The 24184-nt window shown below is 36.5% G+C and overlaps 1 protein-coding gene across 4 annotated transcripts in view; it reads left to right on the forward strand.

Annotated features, from left to right (window-relative positions):
- Nucleotides 1-24184, forward strand: part of LOC131070369 (probable E3 ubiquitin-protein ligase ARI8) — a 161743-nt gene that overhangs the window by 77342 nt on the left and 60217 nt on the right. For 3 of the 4 annotated variants that reach the window (XM_058005871.2, XM_058005875.2, XM_058005873.2), the window contains exons 3-5: nucleotides 21709-21817; nucleotides 21940-22030; nucleotides 22449-22621. In XM_058005871.2, coding sequence (XP_057861854.1) covers nucleotides 21709-21817; nucleotides 21940-22030; nucleotides 22449-22621 — 373 coding nt within the window. The remainder of the gene's footprint in view (nucleotides 1-21708; nucleotides 21818-21939; nucleotides 22031-22448; nucleotides 22622-24184) is intronic. The other variant, XM_058005872.2, reaches the window with a different exon arrangement.

The raw sequence follows: 24184 nt of genomic DNA on the forward strand, positions 1-24184 counted from the left end.
GAAATCATATCACCTAATCACATGATATGAAGTATCACCTAAACACATGATATGATACAAAAGACCATCACATCAATCTTGTGATGACAGGATATCACCTTAGCACGTGATATCAGTATTGCCTAAGCATGCAATACTTAAGGATAATCATATGAGAAAATATTCCATTCTCATCTTTATCCAAGACGAGGCAGGTCCACTAACATTTCATATAAATGTTTTACCAACACAATCATGGCTCATCCATGATACATCAGAGATCCAAAATGATAACTGGTTTGGACATCATAAGATCGTCACCTTATAATGTCTCCATACAAGTGTTCATTATCTTGAGAGATCGTCACCTCTTAGATATGAACTCAGGGGATAAAAATCCAAAAGTTTACACGTTAAACATCTTATTGATATGTAAATACAGATTACAAAGCAAATTACCTTTCTATCATACCTAAACCTTTTCTGAAGTGATCAACCTTCACCCTGGAAAGAGGTTTGGTTAGAATATCTGCCGTTTGATCTCCTGTACAAACATATTCTAATTGAATTACATTTCTGTCTACCATATCTCACACATAGTGGTATGGGATCTCAATATGCTTGGATTTGTCATGAAACACTGGGTTAACTGAAAGTTTTATGCAGCTCTGATTGTCACAGTGTATAATAGTGGGTTTCATAGGTTCTCCAAACAACCCCACAAGTAACTTTCTAAGCCATACTGCCTCTCGAGCCGTCATAGAAGCTGCAATGTATTCTGCTTCGGTGGAGCTTTGTGCTACAAAGGACTGCTTCCTGCAGATCCAAGATATCATGGCTGAACCTAGACTAAAGCAACACCCTGAGGTGCTTTTTCTGTCAGTTACACTTCCAACCCAATCTGAATCTGTAAATCCATGTAGGTTTATGTCAACTTTCTCATATTTGAGACCAAGGTTTAGGGTACCTTGTAGGTATCTCATGATGTGTTTTACTGCAACCAAGTGTATCTCCTTAGGTTCACACATGCACTGACTTAAGGCATTAACTACATAACAAATATCTGGCCTTGTATTCACCAGGTACATCGGGGACCCAATCATCTGTTTGTATTGAGTAGAGTCAGTGGATTGTGACTCTGTTGCTGCTTCTTTAAGTTTATGTAAATTGGTTTCCATAGGAGAGGTCATGGGTCTGCAGTTTAGCATTCCGAATCTCTTGAATATATCCAAGGTATACTTTCCTTGGTTTAGTATAATGTTGTCTGAATTCTGCCATACTTCCAATCCTAGGAAGTAATGAAGGAGTCCTAAGTCCTTCATATCAAATTCTTTGGATAGATCTTTCTTGCATTGATCTATAATATGATCATTTCCTGTGATTAATAAGTCATCAACATATAAAATCAACATTAGCATATCACCTTTGTTTCTTTTGTAGTAGAGATTAGGATCTGCATCATTTTTAGAGAAGCCTAGTCCTGAGAGATAGGTGTCAATTCTTTCATACCAAGCCCTGGGAGCCTATTTAAGCCCATAAAGAGCTTTCTTGAGTCTGCACACATGAGACTCTACATCATGAATTTCAAACCCTTCAGGTTGCTCTAAATAGACTTCTTCTGAGATCTCACCATTTAGAAATGCTGTCTTAACATCCATTTGGTGTACCTTCCACCCCTTAGCTGCTGCAATGGCCAATACAATTCTTACTGATGTATATCTGGCAACAGGTGCAAAAGTTTCTTCATAATCTATTCCTTCTCTTTGAGAGAACCCTCTAGCTATAAACCTGGCCTTGTGTTTTTCAATACTACCATCTGCAGCATGTTTGATCTTAAAAAGCCATTTAGATGAAACAACTGATTTCTTAGTTGGCCTAGGAACAATCTCCCAAACACCATTTTTCATAATGGACTGATACTCTTCAGACATTGCATCCTTCCATACTTGATGTTCAAGAGCCTCTGATACATTGTTTGGTTCGGCTTTAGAGAGATCATTCATAAGGGCAACATAGCTAGTGAATTTTTTAGGCCTTTTGCTTTCCTTGAAGGTTCCTGGAGGAGCAACAAACTTCTGAGCTTCCGCTACAGTTTTGGTGGCCCATAGTGGTTTTTTCTTGAGGTTTTCTCTAGGTGGACTTTGAGTTTCACTTATAGTTTCCTCAGGATTCTCCCTCTGAAGCTCAGGAGTAGGATCTCTATCTATGCTAGAGTTGGGGATATAGACTTCAGGGTCTAGAGAGCTTTGGGCTCTTTTGAAGGCTAAGTCTTCTTCAAAGATCACATCCCTGCATAGTTCAATATTCTTTTGACCAGGTATATAGATCCTGTAAGCCTTGGAGGTTTCACTATATCCTACAAAGATTCCCCTTTTCCCAGAAGGTTCTAGTTTTAATCTTTTCTCCTTAGGTACATGAATATAGACAGGGCATCCAAATATCCTAAGGTGGCTAATATCAGGTTTTGATTTAGTAAAGACTTCCTCAGAGGTCTTATCTTCAGGATTAGAGTGGGGACATCTGTTTTGAATATGTACAGCAGTGCTAGTTGCTTCTGCCCAAAGATTGATATTTAGATTCTGATCAAGAATCAAAGCTTTGGCAGCTTCAATTATTGTCCTGTTTTTCCTTTCAACTATCCCATTTGGTTGGGGGTTATAAGGTATTGTTAACTCCCTCATAATCCCTGAATTTTTACAAATCTCTTTAAATATTTCTGATGTGTATTCCCCCCCATTGTCAGTTCTTAGGGTTTTAATTTTATTTCCTGAGTAGTTCTCTGTTAGTGATTTGAATTCTTTAAACCTATTAAGGATCTCTTCTGATTCTTTACATTTCAGAAAGTAGATCCAAGTTTTCCTAGAGTAGTCATCAACAAATATTACGTAATACAAAAATCCCCCCAATGAAGGCATGGACATAGGTCCACATACATCAGAATGAACTAACTCTAAAATTTTACTTGTTTTCCTAGTACTATTCTGAAAAGCACCCTTAGTATTTTTACCTAGGGCACATCCTGTGCATGCCCCTGAATGATATTGCTTTAACTTGGGTAGACCTATGACAAGGTCTCCCATTGATGATAAAGCTCTAAAATTTAGGTGGCCTAGTCTTCTATGCCAGATTTCATTGGCATCTGTGGTCTCATGAATTAGGGCTAAGTTGGGCTCCGTACATAGCTCATACAAATAGCCTTGTTTTTGACCAATTGTTTTAGCATTCTTGATGGATGAGTTCTTTGGCCAAGCCAATACTTTGTTGTCCATGAAGGTTACTCTGTATCCGTTGTCCTCCAGTGCTGATATTGAGACTAGATTTCTCTTGATGCCTGGAACATATAGCACTCCTCTAAGTTGTAATGGTACACCCGACTTTAGTTTGATGGTGCAGGTTCCAACTCCTTTGACAGGGTGTGTAGAGTCATCTTCGATAGTTACTTCCTCATCATTTTCCTCTTTCATTGAGTCTAGTACTTCTCTGAATCCTGTGATGTGTCTTGATGAGCCATTATTGATCACTCAGGAGTTCACTTTATTTGATGCTTGATTTGTGAGTGCTGAATAGAGTACATACTTCTCGGAGTCCTCTTCTCTTTTGGATTTTCCTGTTTTGGCAAATGTGGCCTGTTTAGCTCTTTCTGGACATTTGGCAACATAGTGCCCAAATTTGTCACATCTGTAACACTAAATCTGAGAGATGTCCCTTTTGAAGGAGTTCTTGCCGTGACGACCTTTTCTCTTCCTGAATTGCTTCTGCTTGCCTTTCTTATTTGTGTTCGTATTAAGAACTTGAAGATCTTCATCTATATTCTTTTGTTTGATCCCTTTCTTATTTTGCCTTGATTCCTCTTGGAGACAGTCAACCTTTAGCCTATCGAATTTTGGGAAGTTATCCCTTGCACTGATCCCTTTGACGAATGTTTCCCATATGCTAGGCAACCCATCTAGAGCAATGAGGGTTAATTCTTTGCTTTGGATCTCATATCCAAGGGTTGCCAGTTCATCCCTTAGGGTAGATATTTGCATGAAGTAGGCATTGACTGATTCTCCTTTTATCATGGCTATGTGATTTATTTCTCTTTTTAGAGCCAAGTTTCTACTAGCATTAGATATCTCAAAAGCGTCTTCAAGTGCTTTGATCATGTTGAAGGCTGTTTCATGTTTCCTTATAATGGGCATAATGTTGTTCCTTACCCCATCAACTATGATTTTGATAGCCTTATCATTTCCTTCTCTCCAAATTGCTTTGTTAGGTTCAGTCTCAGGTTCTTCAGTTTCAGTCTTTACAAATGATTCGACTTTATTTTCTTTTAGAATCATTTGAATTCTGAATTTCCATGCAGAGAAGTCATCACCTCCTGCAAGTCTATCTTCAAATCTGATACCGCTAGCCATTGATGGGATTGTGATGTTGAATATATGATTGATTTGAATTTTACGTAAAATTGAACAACCTCAGGTTCGATTTAACTATAGCTCTGATACCATGTAAATGTTTGTTCAATCTTAATTATAATTCTGACTATCTTCTTTGTTTGGCAGGTAAGAGGAGTATTTATTGATTTCAATATCCTCTTTCTCAAATGCCAAATGATATATATATATATATATATATATATATATATATATATATATGAGAGGGGAGGATCAAGCAGTGCCTTGACCGGTCATGTCTTATGGACATGACCAATCAAGACACTACTTGATCACACCCTTTGGTATATAATATCAACCGGTGTTAAACATATTTCTCAGCCCGATATTAATCGGAGTTCACGTAACATATAACATATTTACCAACCCAATATTAATCGGGCAATGATGGCGTTTGGCATTGCAAATTAACCGAAGTGAATCGGTGTCTATGTTAACCGACACCGATCCTTAACTAAGGGTTATATTCATTAACCGGTGCATTACTATGCCACCCGATAGCAATATAATAATCTCTTGTTGAGAACACATCCGATATAGATCAGGATAGATGGTTAACTAGATAACTATCATTGATTACCAATATGCCATGATATGATTATCGATATTGATATACATGAGGAATAATCATCAATTAAAATAGCTTGAAGTTTTTCTTAATGGTTTAATCGATAGGATAAATGATTGAATGAGAGACTTCATTTATCTCTCATTCAATCATTTATCTTACTGTAGCTACCATGCATTAACACAGATCTGATTTAAATAAGAAGTGCAGATCTGATTGTGAAAGGTTGTGTCCCTTTGAAAGGGCATAAATAATGAAGAGTTGCACTCTTTCAAAGGGCTCTAATGGTGAAAGGGTGTGTCTCTTGCCAAAGAGCATGCATGATGAAGAGGTGTGACCCCTCCCTCACATTGAGTGATATAAAGGAAAGGAATCAGTTGGAGAAAAATGGACGGCACTCAGAATTACACCAACGCCACAGGCGGATCAGACTTAAAGACATAGACCTTCAGAAAGTCACACCGAATCTGACTGATTGCTTATAACAGCATCTGGGTATGATTACCAGTGACTTTCTAATGCAGATAGAAAACACATACAAAAGTTCGATCTACACTCTGATCTGAATGAAAGAAGAATAAAAAGGGAGAATACTTTAGCAGAACGGAAAACAATAAAGGGACCGGCAAAACTGATTTTCCTTTTAGAAGATAAAGGATTTTGCTTTTAGAAGATAAAGGCACCCTTTCTCTAACCCTCCCTTAATTAACTAAGAATAGTGATCTAGGGCAAAGCTAGGGTAGTTAACAAAAGGGGACATTACAAACATTTTCTTTTGAAAAATTCTAGGGAGTAACCCATAAATTCGAACCCATAATGCAAAGCAAAGCTGAGAAAAGTAAGATCTTACAAGACACGCTAAATATGGTCAAAAGAGATACTCATCTCTTCTCAACCCCAGTTCTATTTCGACAAATCATCCAGAAGGACATCATGAAAGGGAAATAACAAAACAGCAAAACCCTTTGAGAGGGAAAAGAGGAACAAACCTTATCCCCAAAACAGATTCAGCCCAAAGGCTTACCCCCTCCTTGTTCAACCAATGGTCCTTGTGTTAGATGGAATAGGGTCTTTGTGTTAGTCATTTTCTCCAAATGAGAAACTCCACCATTAGGACATTTTCCACCACAAGGACCACCTAATTGTGCTCAAAAGAAGTCTCTGATGCATATATCCATAACCTTCCATACCAAAAGGAAAGGGCATTGGCACTGGCACTAGTAGCCATAGAGATGCCAAGACTAAGACTATCATCTGCTTGTGAGAGGATTTAGATGAAGACAAGTGTTCTTGCCTAGATGATTACAAAAATTGCTTTGGGCAGGAAAAATCTGATTCAAGCCTTGTCCAGGTTGTGGGGCTAGACAAGCATTGGTTCAAGCAACCATGACTGACAAGGCCTTGATGCCCCAAAGAAGTCGATAAATCTGTGTGTAATGAAGTGACATTGAAGCCCTTTGAAAATATTATATGTTACTTTTTTATAAACATATAAATATATAATTTCAAAATTATAGTAAATTTATTATTATTGTGAACCTTTATTTTGCAAAAATTCCTACAATAATTTCTAATCTATTTTATGAGGTTAATTACTTAGGATTCTGCTCTCTATTTTCTCAAGTTTTTGCTCTTTGATATGGCCAAGTTTTGGATTTTTGAGGCATGGTTGAGGAGGCTTTGATGCATATTTGCCTTTGAGAAGAGGTTTGAGGTGATGAAGTGGTAGAAATCAACCCAAAAGGAGAATTTCGCCCCTGACACTTTCAAAGGGTCCAGAGCAAAATTCCCTATAGGTCCTGTCCTTGGCCTAGATCCAGAGCGAAATCCTCAGTTTGACCCCCTATCTTGCCTAAAATGATGAAAACGACCTTGTTTTGAGCTAAAAGGATGGCAGATGGATTTGATTATTGTGAGGAGAAGTGAGTTTGATCAAGCTTGAAGGCAAAGAGAAGCAATAGAGTGTGAAATCAACCTTAGTCAAGAAGTTAGCTCTTGACCCTTCCAAAGGGTCCAGAACGAAATTCCAAGAATGCACACCCATTTCTTCCTTGTTTGGACCAAGATCTTAGTTCCTTGGGAGTATTTGGAAGTAAATCAACATGTTTTTCCTTAGGAAGTGAATGAGGGCGAAGGGAATGAAGAATCAAGCCTCAATCTTGAATTTCGCTCCTGACCCTTCCAAAGGGTCGAGAGCGAAATTTCTAAAATCTACCCTTTCCTCTCAATTTTATGTCTAGCCAAGTGTGGATCAAGATTGAAGATGTCCTTAGGCATGGCTTTGAGTTGCTTATGATCACCAAACGTGAAGGAATTGAGCTAAAACTAGAATTTCGCTCCTGACCCTTCCAAAGGGTCCAGAGCGAAATTCTTGAAGGACACCTATTTTCCCTTGGAGATGGTCAAATCCTTGGTTTTTATGGCATAGATAGGTGTGGAGTGACGTGTCCTTGCCTTTTGAGGTGGTTTGGAGTTGAAAGAATGAAGAAATGTGCTCAAAACTAGAATTTCTCTCTCGACCCTTCCAAAGGGTCCAGAGAGAAATTCCCAAAATCCCTCTTTTCCTTCCATTTTTGTGTCAAGCTAAGTGTGGATCAAGGTAGATTGAGCTTGGAAGGACCCCTAGGCATGCCTTTGAATTGATTGAGGCCAACAATGATCAAGATTTTGAGCTTAAACTAGGATTTCGCTCCTGACCCTTCCAAAGGGTCCAGAGCGAAATCTTAAATAGGTCCTGTCCCTGGCCATGATTTTTAGCGAAATTCTCCTTTCTAGCCATTTTGAGGGTCAAACAAGTGTTGCATGGATGGGAGAGGGATCCAAAGATGAGAGTCCAAGTATAGAGAGCGAAAAGGATAGACCTTGGTGAAGGAAAACAAGCAAGTCAAGAATTTCGCTCCTGATCCTTCCAAAGGGTCTAGAGTGAAATTCTCAATTTCACCTAATTTGCTCATGATGAAGGTCAAGTGGTGGATTCCTAGGTCTTGATGGAGAGAAGACTAGTGTATGCTTGCCTTGGAAGGCATTTTGGAGTTGAGAAATAATAGAATTTGTCCTAGAATGTGAATTTCGCTCCTGACCCTTCTAAAGGGTCTAGAGCGAAATCCTTAAAAACTCCTTTTCGCTCCAATTTTGCATCAAACTTGATGTTGGTTGAGATTAAGGGGATCCTTAGACATGCATCTGAGCAAGTATGGTCACAAAGTGAGAAGAATTTGAGCCAAGAATGCAAAATTTGCTCCTGACCCTTCCAAAGGGTCCAGAGTGAAATTCCTTATAGGTCCCGTCCTTGGCCAAGGTCCAAAGCGAAATCCTCTTTTTGGTCTTTTTGGGGGTCAAATCAATGATATCTTTAGGAGAAAGCAATTCAAAGGTCAAGAGAAGTTCGAGGCAAGGAGAAGATGAAATTTGAGCTAAAATACAAATTTCGCTCCTGACCCTTCCAAAGGGTCTAGAGCGAAATTTTTATAGGGCCTGTCCTTGGGGAGGATTTTGAACGAATTTCATTCTAATGCCTTTTTGTTGATGATTTAAGGTGGAAAATGCTATGTTGAAATGCATATGTCATATGTGCTTAATCATCCTTTGGTTTATTTTGCAGATAAAAGAAGATCAAGCCTGGATAAGGACGACCTATTCCAGTGCATCCTCATCAAGGACATTCCAAAAGCACAAAGATGGACTCAAGGTGTTTTGAAACGTTGGAAAACTATAGGTGTTCAAGAAGTTGCCAAAACCTTCACTTCACCACACTAAGGAACCACATGATGACAAAGAAAGGCTTTGCCAGCACTTCAGGGCAAGATATGCTACTGGAGAAGGAAGACTTGACAATAAGGAAGCCTTATCAAGCAAAGGAAGTACATCATTCATCACGTCAGAGACAGAAAAGGATCAACCAAGTCACAAGCATTAGACAAGGTGGCATCCCAGTCATCATTCCTCCGGTCGGATTGGTCCACCTCAACATGACCAGATTCAATGTACCTCATTTATCGGAGATGACACAAATTTCGGTGTACCTACCCTTGCTTCCTATTGGTCCACACTCATTGAATGTAATTTTCTCATTGGCTAAGGAAGTTTAGTATAACAAACCCTAATTAGGGTTTCTATCCTGTAATCCTAGCCATTGATTCTAAGTCAATCAGAGCCGTCAATTAGTAAAGGGCTCTCTATATAAAGCCTTGGCTCCTCATTTGTAAGGGTTAATAGTTGGGGAATAGTTAGAGATAGTCAATAATCAGTAGTGGTAGTTCAAGAGCAATTAGCTTTTAGGGTAGAGTAGAAAGAGAAGGCAAAGATTGTTGTCAAGACATTGTTGCAAAAGACATGTAAACTTCATTGAAGAAATGGTGAATTCTATGTGTTGATTCGACAATTTGCATGGTCTCTATACTTCTCAAGTTTAATTTCATGTTATTAGATGAATGGAAGAAATTTGTATGATCAATGGTGAAATTTGTATATCCATACTACTAGCGGTTTGTTGATTGCAAACTTGCCTTGCGTAGTCAACTGTAATCATTCAACTTAAGCTTAACTTCACTTATCGCTTCTTCATTGATATGCATCAACCTGACGGTGTCTATGGTTGTAGCGATGATCTAAACATCATAAAGCTATCCTTAGAAGATCGCACTAACCTTGTGGAGATGATCCTAGCATGTCAAAGCAAGACTTAGTTAGACTTTCATCAAAGATCATCCATTGCTCCTACATTCTTAGTGTTAGAATTAGAATTTTCTCTTTTTTAAAATCAAGGATCAGTAAAGACCCATGTTCCAGTGATATCCAAAGCAAATCAGACGCTCAGGTCATCGAATGTAAGTCCCCTTGTGATTCCAGAAAAATCACATCATACCGCGAGAGCTTATCCACACATAGAGACCCTACATACCAGAACCTTGGAGTTACTCCGATTGATCCTTCTGTGAAATCTTCAGCATTCAGGGAGCTTTATTCAAGAGAGGATAAGGTACCTTTAGGTATTTTATTCTGTGTTTGGTCATGTACAAAAGACACATCAACAGGTAGTTATTAAATCAACTTTGTGTGTGTGTGTGTACCTTATTAATTAAGGGATCATTTATATGAGTTGGAAAGCATTAAATTTGATGCTTTAATCAAGGGTTATCCATTTTCGCAGATCACCCAAGAACTGCACCAAATATTATCTGCTTGAGACATATCGTAGCATAACTATTGGAACTTGAATCCATTCTTGTATGAAGTATAAAATTTGGGATACAGTCTATACATAATTGAACCTGTATTGTTTGCATAGCAAGTGCTAGACTACGTTCCACCTTACACTTCTAAACTGAGATTGCCAAATTTCATTGTTATCCATTATTTGTAATTACAATATTCTATCCAACCAATTTGTTGTATATAAAGAAAGATATAATCATTCTAATTGCCTGTGGATGGTAAACACCCCATTGAAAATTAAAGTGACGATTCTAGTGGGGACTGCGTTGGGAATATAACATGGGGAACAAAAAATTAGAGATTCTCATAGGGGTGAAATATTATAGATGCTTGATTATTTGCAAGATTGTGTTTGCTTTCCTGAGTTACATAATTGAAGCTTTATTTATCAAATTAGACTTGAGGCATTCTGAGGATGACTCAAAGAGTCTCCCAAGTCAAGCTCAGCAAGCAAATATTTCTGGCCTGGGTAGCAACTTGGCTCAAACTTGTGAGTTCCAGCGGATAGGGGATAGGATGTGGATGTTAATATATGTGGCCTGCAAAATCTTCTAATGTATGGTGGCAAATTACAACAGGCAAAAGAGTATAGGTCAAAGAAGCAGACCGAGGAAATGCAAGGTAAACAACCTTTTTTATCTTTGTTGTGATTGTGGAATTGAAAGTAGATTAATATGACAATGAGATGCAGAACATATATATATCCTTTAAGTAGTTTGAGGAGGGAAACAACTATTTTTATCTTTGTGACTGGAATTTTAAATAATATGACGAGTGGATGCATAAACTCTGTACTTTGAAATTTGCAGTTCATTTTTAGTTATGTCAATGTGTGTGTGTTGTAAAAGTATAAATGAAATCCAATATGCTGTGTTCAAAATGGGAAGAACTTGGGAACTAAAAGACAAAATGCTATTTGTAAAAATAAAGAAAAAACTAGTTATGCTAATTCATGTCAAATATAACCATATAGATAAAAATAGATGTTATACATCATAAACATTTAACTATAAAAATGCATAATATTTAAACAAAATCTGTTTTACTCACTTAAGAGGTTTATGTAGAAAACAAACTACTATTTTAAGAGCTGCTCTGTGTCCCCTCAAGATACAATGTGATGTCCCCTTCAAGATACAATGTGATGTCCCCTTCCTATCTATTTAAGTAATATATTAATATTAATATAATGGTCATCTTAGTTGTTTAGTTAGTATTTAGAAACTTCCTTTTATGTTTTTCATCTCTAGTTAGTTTTATGAAGTTTCCATTCTGTCTCTGTCTGTCGTGTTTCTATTCTTGATTGTTTTCGTTATGGAAAGATGATATTGTAATCTCTTTATAAGTAGCCTTTGTCTCCTTCGTAATTAATATACACTGAATTATCATTTCATGGTATCAGACCTTAGGTTCTTTTTTGGCAAATACTTTTAGTAAAAAATTCGTGAGTTTTCTGATTTTTTCTTGCAAAAAATCATGGAAGGGTTTTGCTTGATTTTCTTTTGCAAATATCGAGTTTTATTTCTCTTTACTACATGTGATGGCCGCGAGTAAAGTTTTTGAACAAGCTTGGGGGTTTTGTACAATTTTCTCCTAAAAAATTGTGGATGGGTTTTTGATTTTTCTCTACAAAAAATCATAGAGGGTTTTAGACGATTTTCTCTTAAAAAATTGTGGTTTCTCTGTTCGTTTTTTGCACAATTTTTTCACACAAAAATAATGGGTTCTTTCTCTGTTGGAGGGTTTTTTGATCTTTTCCACAAAATATCATGAAGGGTGTTGCTGTTTTCTAAGTTTTCTGGTTTTTTTCTAAAAGAAATCATTATGGGTTATTTGTTTTTTCATACAAAAAACGTGAGTTTTGAGAAGTTGATCTCGATGTCTCTGGATAAAGGGAGGGATGACTTTGTTACCCAACATCATGTTGGAAGGATTGTGGTAGAAGAAATTTGGTCATATCCAAAAGTTTTGCAGAACCAAAGAGGGTCTCAGCAGTAGGTTCATGTCACATAGCATTATGAGGAGAAGGGGCCAACCTTCTTTGCATTCATGGCCAAATTACCTACAGATTATGTAAGTCTTCTATAGGGTAGTTAGAAGGATGACTATTAAAGGAGGGTATTAAATTAATATTGTCATATTGATATAATGGTCATCTTAGTCATTTAGTTAGTATTTAGAAACTTCCTTTTATGTCTTTTGTCTCTAGTTAGTTTTAGGAAGTTTCCTTTCTGTCTTTTGTGTGTCTATTCTTGATTGTTTCCGTTACGGAAATATCTTCTTTTAATATCTTTTTAAGGAGCCTTTGTCTCCTTTGAAATTAATATACAACGAATTATAATCTCACTAACTAGTTTATTATGGCGGACGGTTAGCCTATTTAGTGGGTTTCTGTAGGCAAATGAGTTAGGGTTAGAGAACTCTTGGTGATAGTTTTTCCAACAGTTTGGCAGTATCAGATGTTTATTTAAGCTTCGATGGTTATGTTGTGTGTAACGCCCTTTTTTGGAGTGGATTTGGTTGAGTTCTCCAATACTTATATTTTTAGTAAGTCAGTTTTGGGCACTGACTGAGCTAGTTGGCAGTGTTACTGTTTTTAGATGTGTTGGTGGAAGTAGTGGATATCAATATCTTGATATTTGATGTAGTCTAGGATTTTTATTTTACAACTATAAGTTGTAAAGTTAAATTAAATAGTTAACATTATCGTTATTTTAATTTATTCAATTTTGGACTATATGAGTGCCCAATTGTAAAGTATAAATATTTAATGAAATGGGTCATCTAGAAGTGGGCATCACTTTATGAGGGAGTTAGAAGAATGTGAGATAAGTTGCAATTACAGCCGTAGCTGGGTGTGGGAATTGGGGAGCCTATTTAAATGGGTTTTGGAGCTCATTTTGGTAATGCTTGAATCGATATTTTGATATTCTTCTTTGTTGGAGGAGCTTCTTCTTCCTGAAGATTTGTGAGGATAAAGTCCCCTATAGGCAACATTTTCCACGTTTGTGAGGGACCCAATTTGAAAGATTCCTTGGTGGTTTCATACATAAATTGCAGTTGGAGTTCATTGTAAATTTTCATTTTCAGTTTGATTTACAAGGGGCTCATTACAGATTGAAGGAAAGATTATTTGAGAATATCTGAGTGAGTTAACAGCAGATTTGAGGATTTTTTGTGCTTCCCTTGCTGGCTATACATCATACCAAGATGGCCATGCATGCTTGGGAGTGACGTGGAGTTCTAGGAAGGAGGTCGATTGGGGTTTTTGAGGTTTGTGCTGCCGTTTGGGGACTTCTAGGGTGGGTGCATGCAAAGACACCCATTTCTTGGACATTGGAGATGACTGTGGAGAGTGGCATCCATAATGGTTGATGCTAGTTTGCAGATTTCAGTTACAAATCAGACTTCTTCATTGTTGCATTTTATTGGTATCCTTGAAATGTGTTTATAATGTCAACTCAAGAACTGGGTGGTTCATATTTATGAGATGTATTGTATCTACAGTTCGGAAATTAAATCGGAATTTTTCCAGCCTTGTGGGTTTGCTGAATATTGTCAATTTCTGAGTTATTTGATTGCTGCAAGTATTTCTATTATCTGCACTCTTCTTTCTTCTATAAACAATTGCAAAAACACAAAAAAAAGGCAGAACGGGGCTGCATATTACATATAAATTAAAAGAAAAACCTTATCATGATTTACATTTTTTACTTTTAAAAGAACTCTATTCAAAGTTGAAGAAAACAAAATACCTTAACCCTAAAACAATTATGGTCATTCGATATTTGCTCTATAATTTTCTGCATCTAAAATAAGCCAAATAATTTGTTTATAAAAAAACAAAACAACTTTTGGATAAATTTGGGAATGGCATGGCAAATGCAATGAGACATACTTGATTGGGTTTAATTGTAGGTTTTTCAAATGTAAGGCTACTATGAGATAAACTATAAAGGAAATCTAAAAATAGTAAGTCAAAAACTTAATTGAAAGAAACAGAGCTTCAAACCTTTAAATTGTTTAATAGAGAGGCAAAGATCGCAAATACATAAAGAGGAGATGGTTTCTCATCTTTTGTGCTAATGGGTTAGCTTTTATTGACTTTATGTATTTAAACACACTCTAACTATGCTTATGACAAGAAATATTGTAGAATTGATTCAAGATAAGATAACATCCTTTGAAGCTCAGGAGCATCGATGCCAAAAGTTTTTCACCAAGCATCTAGGAATATTTTAATAATGTTTAAAAAATAATAATTTTTAAACAATAATATATCAGTTTTAGTTTAAATTGCAAAGGTCAACTTAAAGATTGAGTTTTCAAAGGTAAATAATAATAGAAGGAAATTTCATTTTCCTCTTATCAATTTGAATATGCATATAATCCTTTGGGATCTTTTGCAGCTGCGAACTGATCTCCAAGTTTACTAATTAGGGTAAAACCTGTCAACCCAATCAAACAACTTTCAATTCATGGAAGAAGGTTGGATTTATGCGTTACCTTGCAACATTTTGTTTATATGCAGTCGATTATCTCACTTCTCATCTTCAATTTTTCTTAAACAGGAATGTTTTCAGGTTGACTATCAAATGTCATTCTGATGGCCCTGCTGAATTTATCCATTGCCTCATGTTATAACTTATGACCTTCTGTGAGTTTCTATTTATCCACCTTTATTAAAACTTGCCAACTAACACTGAAATCTGGATAATCAATTGAGCATCTGGCTATAAAGTCTCAATAAAATAGAGGTTTGATACCTCTTTGTCCTCATAGATTGTGGTTTATATTAATTCATTCTATTCATCACAAACAATTATTAGTAAAAAATTCATCTTTTGTTGCCCCCTCCTTTTGCCACAACTATCACCACAATTTACAAAGTATCTTGGTATATTTTTTTGGTTACGCAGAACCTTCAGAACAAGAACAAGAAAATGCAGCAATGTCTGGTTCCTTTCAACTTTCAGCTCACTGAACATAATACTGCAAATTAGCAACGGACATCAAAATTTAAGTTTATTGTTTTTTACCCTATGTAAATACAAATTGGATAAGTGATCATAATGCTCACGATGCCCAAAAATCATAAGGTCAACCTAATAAACTTATGTGACCCCAAATTTTTTAAAAGTAGCTTTGGAAGAGGCTACAAAATCAAAATAGACAAAATGTATACCACTTTGCCTACAATTTTAGTTGGGACAACTTAAATTATTATTTGTAGAGGGTTTAATGATCAAATCTAAGTTGCAATTGTAACGAAATTGTTATCAATGAAAGTGTTCCAAGTTGAGCAATAAAGGTGTACATATTCTTAAACTTCTTGAATTTCCAGCATCTGTGTGTTGACATGCTCGGTTGACTTCTCATTCTCAAAAATAAAAATTGCCACCACTTTTGGCAAAAAGCCAATTTCTTCTATGGCAAAGGAACAACAATACCTATTTAATATTTTTTAACATCTTTCTAGTGCCAATTTTCTATTAGTTTTCTATGGTGATGATTACGTACTATGTAGAATGTACCACTGGATAACATTGATAACCAAAGGTTGTAGGATTTGCTCCCACATTTCCACATTCTTGTTCTACCAGTCAATCGCTTATTGGTTTGCAAGTTGTAACCATTTCAATTTTTACTTTATAGCTCTAATGAAATCTCAAGTATTTTTTTTACACACTTGAAATTGGATTTTTATTGTCTGGGATGTTTGGGTGTCCTTGGCATGGTCAAGGGGCTGCAAACTCCTTGGCTGTCCTTGTGGCAGCCAAACGTTTTGAGATTCTAGAAAAAAAATGAGAAGGCCAAGGGACCTCCCATGCCATCTGACCGTCAAAAAATGCTATTGTGGATGGGGATGCCAGTTTTAGGGCCAATGATGTCTACCGTGGAGCATAGCTTATAATTTTATAGAATCATAAATATATATTTATATCTATGTAAAATATAATATTTAATGCATAAAACATAATGTATAAATATATAATTTATAAATTATATATAGTGTTATATGAAATGAGGAGAATATTACTCCTGACAAACTCTTGCACCCTTGTCAATCTTTACTTGGCTGCTCCACACCCCTCTCTCGTCAAGTCCCTTAACAAAATAGATGATTCTAGAGGTCTTGTTCTCCATGATGGAGAGTGCAGTTTTGGTGGTATAAAATGGCAGCCATTTACTGCCCTTCTAGGGTTGTGCATTCCTTTTCACATGTTCTCCTTCACCATTTTGGCACTTGTGTTCCCCCTTTTTTTGCCTCCAGTGGTGGTGGTTAAGATAGGTTTTTGCAATTATGCTTGTGTATGGCCTGGTTTTGATCCATAGGGAACATATAGTGCCTAGGCTTGAACCTTGGGGAACCCAACCTGCTCTAGCCTTGTACCTAAATCTGAATTAAACCTAGTCGATTCATGGGCCATATTTGCCAAACCCAACTTCATAGCGTGTAGTTATTGAGGGCACAATTTTAAGTTGTAAGCTTAGTTATGGTCATTCTTGTTAGAGTTGTCCAACATACACCCTTTGGCCTAAGTTGTCAATTTGGGTATAGGTGAGGGTACGAGAACTAGAACTTGGTATGGAGGTACAATTTTTTTTTTCCCTAGGTATGAGTGTATATATATGTATCAAGGTTATAGGGAGACGGGGGTACTTGGAGACTGGTATGGCTAAATTTCAAAAATAGGAGACGAGGGTACTTCGAGATGCCAATTTTTTTTAAATATAATTTAATAATTTCTACTAGGAAATATCATGACATAGATCTTTGAAAACAAGAATAGTGGTAAAATTTAATGTTAAATTTAAAATTGAACAAAAGCTGATATTAAAATTGCTTATAATATTGGTACCATGGCTAATCTAAGTGGCCTGTGCATTGGGAAGTATCCAGAGACGTTTCTGGTACCGGAGACGCGTCTCCGTCTTCAGTATGTTGGAATGACTGCTGACGTTACACCAAAAGCTCGATATGTCAGTGAACGGGAGAGCGGCTAGAGACAAGGATCCATGGGAGACGGGAGGAAGCCATGTCGCGAATGCCAAGGAGGTGCTGACCGACTAGCCAACAATCCCCCCCCCCCCCAGCACTGACGGGGGTTCCGCGAACTTCTTTTAAGGAGACCACAGGGTGACCTCCTGGAATTCGAACCTATAACCCAGCGCTCTGATACCAATTATTGGAATCACCGCATTCGTTACACCAAAATCTCGAGCTGTCAATGAACTAGAGACAAGGATCCACGGGAGGTGGGAGGAAGCCATGTCGCGAATCCCAACAAGGTGTTGACCGATTAGCCAACACAGTTCACATCTCAGGGGGTAGGAGACGGGTCTCTTGGTAACATAGATATATATACAACGATACTCATAGATCTACGATTGCTAATAAATAGAATATTTAAACACCTCGTAATATCATATTCATAATTTGCAAAAATGATAATTCTCAAGTCTCAATGTCATTACACAATGAAATTTCAAATTACAATTGATATTTAATATTCATATTCTTCTTTATCAAAAGCACCAAGGTCAACATTTGGTTCAACTTCATTTGAACCTTAATCAATTGGATTGCCACTTCCACTAGTTTTGTCAAATGCAGAAGTTGCCTAAATCAGCATCTAAATCAGCACACTCAAAGGTTACATCCCAATTCTTTGTCACATCCTCATTGTATTTAGTTTTGTTATGTGACAAAGAGATGAAAGTTGGAGTATATGTAGACCAAACCCTCTTCTTTTTTGCACCCAAATGGTTGCGCTTGACTGAGTGGATGAAGAAGCATGTACTCCAATTCTGCTCAGCTGAAGAACATGCAACTTGTTGAGTTTGCATACAATTAGTATTTAATTTTATAATTCAAGAATCAAAACTTAAAAGTTAAAACACAAATTATAAAATTATATTATTTTAAAATAAAAATATAATATATAGCATGATAGCATCGAATGAAAAACGAGAAAATAAATAAATAAAAAGATACATACTTGGGAGAGAATTGTAAGAGGCTGCAAGCAAATGGAGCCTTGACTGTGTGGATACCACCACTCATCATCACTTTTCCTATATTTGTCTACAAGAGCAAAAACATCATGATTTTTTGAAGCTATGAATTGGCCTAATTCGCTCAAGACAATACTTTGGGTTTCTTCATTTGTATATATCTTTCTAAATGCAGCCTTATAGCCAGCACTAATCTCCCCATCTTTATATGGTGTCACCTTCCTCGACAATGAAAGTACCTCTTTGCTATAATACTTTGGCAACAAAGCAAATGCTAAGAGATGTTAGGGGGTGGTTATTTTGCTCCAGCAGTCAACGATAATCTTTTGCACAATTTTGAATTTTTTTTCCAACAGGTCATGTTTCTTGGCCTCTATTATTGCTCTTATTTTCTCCACCGTGGAGTGCATGACATCTTAAATTTCACCCAAACATGGATGATTAGTATCAGCTACTTAATCATGCTCATGATGGGCTCAATGAAATTCAAAACATATTCCACACAAGCCCACCACTCATCATCTAGGATCAATGCTTTTACTTTTTGGGCTCTTTCGGTGCTTGATTGCCTCCATACACTCCACAAGTTGATGACTATAGAACTCAAGGCCTCTCACACCTTCACAAGTTGTCTTAAGATGATTGTGTAAGATGCAAATCCTGTCCAGACAACCTAACATGGTATAAAAAAATAAACATCACATATCATTCATCAACAATAAAAAATAAAAATTAAAACATTATAAAATATATTAAAAAATTAAATTTAAATTACCTTCAACAACTCCAAGTTGCAAAAGGTCCTGAATACAGCTTGTGACATATGATGATTAGTCTAAAACATTTGAATCTTCATGGCCTCCATGTAGACTTATTTGACCCATTCAATTTGTGTGCCAATGTTTTGCAATATCAAATTGAGTGAGTGGACTGCACATGGTGTCTAAAAAATGTGACTATCTATAGCCTCCACTATAAACCTAGGTGCCCTACAATTTTTTGCGTTGTCTATTATGACTTGGACAACATTTTTAGGGCCCACCATTTCAATGGATTCTATGAGGATATTGGCAATGAAACTTGCATCTTTTATTTGCCCTTCATAATCCATTGCCTTGAAAAACATCTCTCTTTTTGGGACATTGCTATAACATTGATCAATGGTCTATTTTCGCTATCTTTCCATCCATAAAAAATGATGGAGAAACCTGTTTCAAACCATGTAACCTTGATCACTCTCAATGATGTTCTCTACTGAAGTTTTCTCCTTCGCCAATAAGGTGGGTTGCACCATTTCATACCTAGGACTAACATAATTAGGAGGTGTATTGCAAAGGGTATTCACCATATCCTGCCAATAAGGTGATCTATCAACGTTGAAAGGAAGCCCATCGCCATAAATGCAAAGAGCAATGCTTTGATTTTCAACCTCTCTAATTTAATTTTTGAAGGCCTTGTCGAATGGGCCTCTTTTTTTTTGTGAAATTGAAACATTCTCTTCTTCAAAAGATGGTTTCATTGGCATGAAAGGATGTGGGCCAGCTGGTTGTGTGAAGCCACTAGGAGGTTTCTATGAGCTTTTCCTGGCAAGAGGATCTGCAAGAGCCTCTGATCTATTGCTTCTTATTCTTTGCAGTCCTTTTTAATTCCTTGTAAAAGGATGTCCCATAAGTGAGATTTCGCTCAAAAATATGAGGTTCTATACCCTTCTTGACAATGGTTACATTGCCGAAGAAGACTCCCTCCACCAAGAATTTGTAGAATCATTGTTGTATGTTGCGAAAGAGGCAACATTGCATCAACTTTAAAACTACTCTTTTAATTTTGGGCAACCGAACAAACTTCCAGCCATTCTGTATGAAAATAAAATGAAAAACATTACAAATTAACAACACCACAATTGAAAAAACTAAAAAAATCTGCATTATAACCCCTTATTATGTATAAAAAGTTAAAATAATAATTCAAAATTACTTAAAAAGTTAAAATAAACTTGAAAATTTAGAAAAAAAAGCTTTAAATTTTTTGAAAAATGTATTGAAAACTTGGAAAAAATGAAAGATTTTCTCCCCTTTAATGTGTAAATCTTCCTTATACAATGATTGCTAAGCATTTGTTGTGTCTTACTCCGGAGTAGCCTTCACCTTCAGAAAGTAATGATGCAACCTTCAAAAAACCCAACAATGGCAGCTTGGAGGAAAAATTGGTTTTCTTGGTGCTTGGTGTTTGTGAAATGACTTCCAAACACCAAATAGATGATGTTTAGGGCACACTGTAGCTTTAGGGGGCGTGTAGGATTTCAAAAATGTTTTTGGTTTTGTTTTGTTCTGTTTGGAAAACACTTTTTCTGGGCATCCCGGGCCTTGGGTATGCCCAGGGTACTGCCTGTGGGCCCGGGCAGTACCCTGTGTGAATCTGGGGGCATACTGGCACCAGATCGGTTCCCGGAATGCACCAGGACCAGGACCTGGACCCGGACCGGAACCTCAGCCTAAGTACTCGGTAACACAGCCTTTGGCATGAACTTGTTAGCAATAATACAATATTCTCTGATTCTGTGCCATTTATTCAGTGTACTTAACTGAATGTTCAAGCCAACAGTCTAGGATGGTTTGAAGTTGAATGGAGAAGATTCTCTTGAACATTATGCATAGAGCTTACTTTTGCCACATTATTTCCTGTACAAGAGTTGGTTTCTGTAGGTTTTAGATGCGTCTTGTTTTCCCTACTCTTGCTGCAGATCTCACAATTGTGGGATGGAAAATAATTCTGAATCCCTGCAGGTCTGGTTTTGGAGTAATAATCTATGCACAGTAGATGGTGCTTTAGATAAATTAAGCAGTATTTGCAAAAAACAGGTTATGCTTCCATTGTAATGCCAATTGAGAAGAGAATGCCTATATTGACTAGAGAACTGTCTTGGGAACAATGTAGATTATTCTAAACATCATAGGAAAAAGAACTTAAAAGTTTCATGAGATAATAAGTTGTTTTCGTTTCTGATGTTAAAAGTTTTGTCAATGTAAAAGGCTACCGTGGAGGACAAGCAAGGCAACTTAGCTTTGGTGGACCTTGCTCTCTTAGACTTAAAGTGTATGCCAAGCATTGCCATTGCATGACAAAATTTATCTATTGCAGTCATTGGTGTCTAAACAATAACACAAGAAGGTAACAATAAGGAAACTGGCAAAGATTGATCTTATTATATGAATAAAAATGCTAATGGGTGCTGGATGGCCTCTAATGGATTGATTATGTGCACCTTTATACCTAAGGATGGTAATCTCCATAGAAAATCATATCAACTAGTTCACATCTTCTATGTACTTGCAAGCCATTACTATCAATAATAAAGTAGGCTTGATTTAAATAGCATTCAGTTAGTAAATACATATTTGTGTGTGCAAGGTAGATTATCTTGTTTAAAGTATAGCTATGTTGGCATATTTGGTTGATTATTATACTGGAACTCACTTGTGGTATCCTTTGTAGGAGCATCAGTAAGGTCAATGATGAGTGGTTTGCAGATGAAGAAAATGTACGGAAGACAGTAGGCCTGTTAGAAAGGCAAATAATTGAAATACTATCAGATGTAAAGGAGGTAAGTGAGCTTGGTTTCCTAATGCATTCTTTAATCAGGATTTTTTTTGCATCTGCCTATGCATAGAATAGATTGTTTTTATTGCTCCAAATCGTCATCATGCATTGCTTTGCTATCAGCAGTTGACATGTGGTATATGCTTTGACACTTATGCTCGTCAACGGATGAAAGCTATTGCTTGTGGCCATCAATTCTGTGACACATGTTGGGCAGGTATTGTCTTAGAGTGGACCATTGCAACTGATTTTGTCAATATTAGATTAAAATGTACCGTGGAGTCTGTAACGTAAGTAGCTTTTTGTTTGTAAATAATCTAATGGAACTACAAGATGTTTTTGTATAGTTGGGTAGATAGTATGGTTGACTTGCTGGCAACCTGTTGATGTTTATTTCTTAATTTGAAGAACCAGTCGTCACAGTGAATAAATGCCATGACCCTTTTATAATGAAGATTTATTTCATTGTTTCATAGAGTTCGTTTCTTTGACATGATGTAGAGAAGCACCTATTTTCTGATTGCTTCATGTTTGGAACTTGCTGGGTATGATGCTTAGACTAAAAAATACTTATCTAGTCAAAATAATGATAGATAAATTAAGAGAGAAGCTAATGGTCAATTTTTAATGTGAAGGTTACATTCATACATCAATTGGAGATGGTCCTGGATGCTTGACATTACGATGCCCTGATCCGTCATGTGTGGCTGCTGTTGGAGAGGATATGGTTCTCTCTTTGGTTTCTGATGAGGATAGAATCAAGTATATGCGCTACCTTCTTAGATCATATGTTGAAGACAATAGAAAGGTGTTTACCATTCGTTAACATGATTTGTAGCAATAGAAATTGTACTTTATTAATTTTTTCTTGTGAAATCACAAGCCTTGCAAAGGAATACACTTTTGTTCCATGTGTCAGTAGTTAGTTTGCTTGTCTGTGCAGTTGATAATAGACTAAGTAGTAATCAATGGGTCTTCTATTTTTTTATGTTGATTTAATGGGGTGATAATGCCTACTTTTGCTTTCCATTCTGTTTGTTGTTTAAGCGTTTTAATTTTTCTTGGAGTTTCATGTAGAATTCAAAATTCAACATTCTATGGGAAGTGAGGTTTCTCTGAGTTAATGGGACAGGGGCCACAGGGACAACAAATTTTTTCCTAAATTTTGGGGATGACCATATATATAGAAAATTATATATTAGTAAGTCAGTAGTGAATGTGAATGTGGTGATGTCATCACTCATCAGGAAATCAATCAAAACTGAAATGCTAGTGAAAGTTTATGTGGACGTGGATGCTTAATGGATAGAACAAATGCCAGTCCAGGCATGCCAATCCATTGCAGTGTATGTATGTCAATAAGTTACGTCACACATTTTTGGATCCTAATAAGAGAAGCCGAACCCGAAAGTAATAAACAGAATAGCAGTCAAAGATTTGGGCTTCCAAGTCTTTGTTTTCAAAAAATGGTTTCACTTTAGCACAATTGCGGCTACAGTTCTGACTTGCATAACTAAATTCAAATTCTTCTTCCTATGTGCCATTAAACCTCTTGCTAAGCCATCAATTTTAATAAACAATTATTTTGGACAGTTGGATCTAAGAACAGGTCAGTTGGGCCTTCAATCGGTATTGGCCTCAAATGTAGTCGGTCCTCCTTATTATCACTTTCTATTACTTTAGTTTGCTCTCGTTTCCTTTCGGTTGAGTCCTCTTGATTTTCTCTCACCAGTTATAGTCTCTCTTGATCTTGAATTCATCGCCTTCACAAACTGGTTATAGTTTACCTTATCTATGGGTTTCCTTGCTTTCTCCTGTTAGAACTTGGTTTGATATCAACCATTAGAAGAATGAATGCATGGAGATTGAAAGAGAATTGTTTGGCACACTCCAATGTATTCAGCATTTATTGATGTACATAGAAGTTACATGGGCCCCTATTCAAAATTGTAGTCATTTTTTATAATAAGGACTGATACATGTATTACAAAAATACAAGACACGATATGATTACCAAGATATTTGATCAAACCTATAAGATTTCCACAATCCATTCGAATCTTGTATGCAGTTTCTGGATTTGATTGTGTTGGAAATTTTTACCATCAACGTTTCGAATCACACTCCGTGATTCATCATCAGGATGCAAGAGAGTTCAAGGAGTTGAAAAATCATGGAGTGTGATTCGAAACGTTGATGGTAAAAATTTCCAACACAATCAAATCCAGAAATTGCATACAAGATATTTGATATTAACAAAGTAACAAATGTCTCCTTAAATAAGACTTACAAAAGATCTATTCGTAAAGGATAAGATTGACAACTAATAAATAAAAGGATAAAACAACAACTAAAAGAATAAAGAATATTC

Source organism: Cryptomeria japonica, chromosome 3, assembly GCF_030272615.1.
Source record: "Cryptomeria japonica chromosome 3, Sugi_1.0, whole genome shotgun sequence".
Lineage (NCBI taxonomy): Eukaryota > Viridiplantae > Streptophyta > Pinopsida > Cupressales > Cupressaceae > Cryptomeria > Cryptomeria japonica.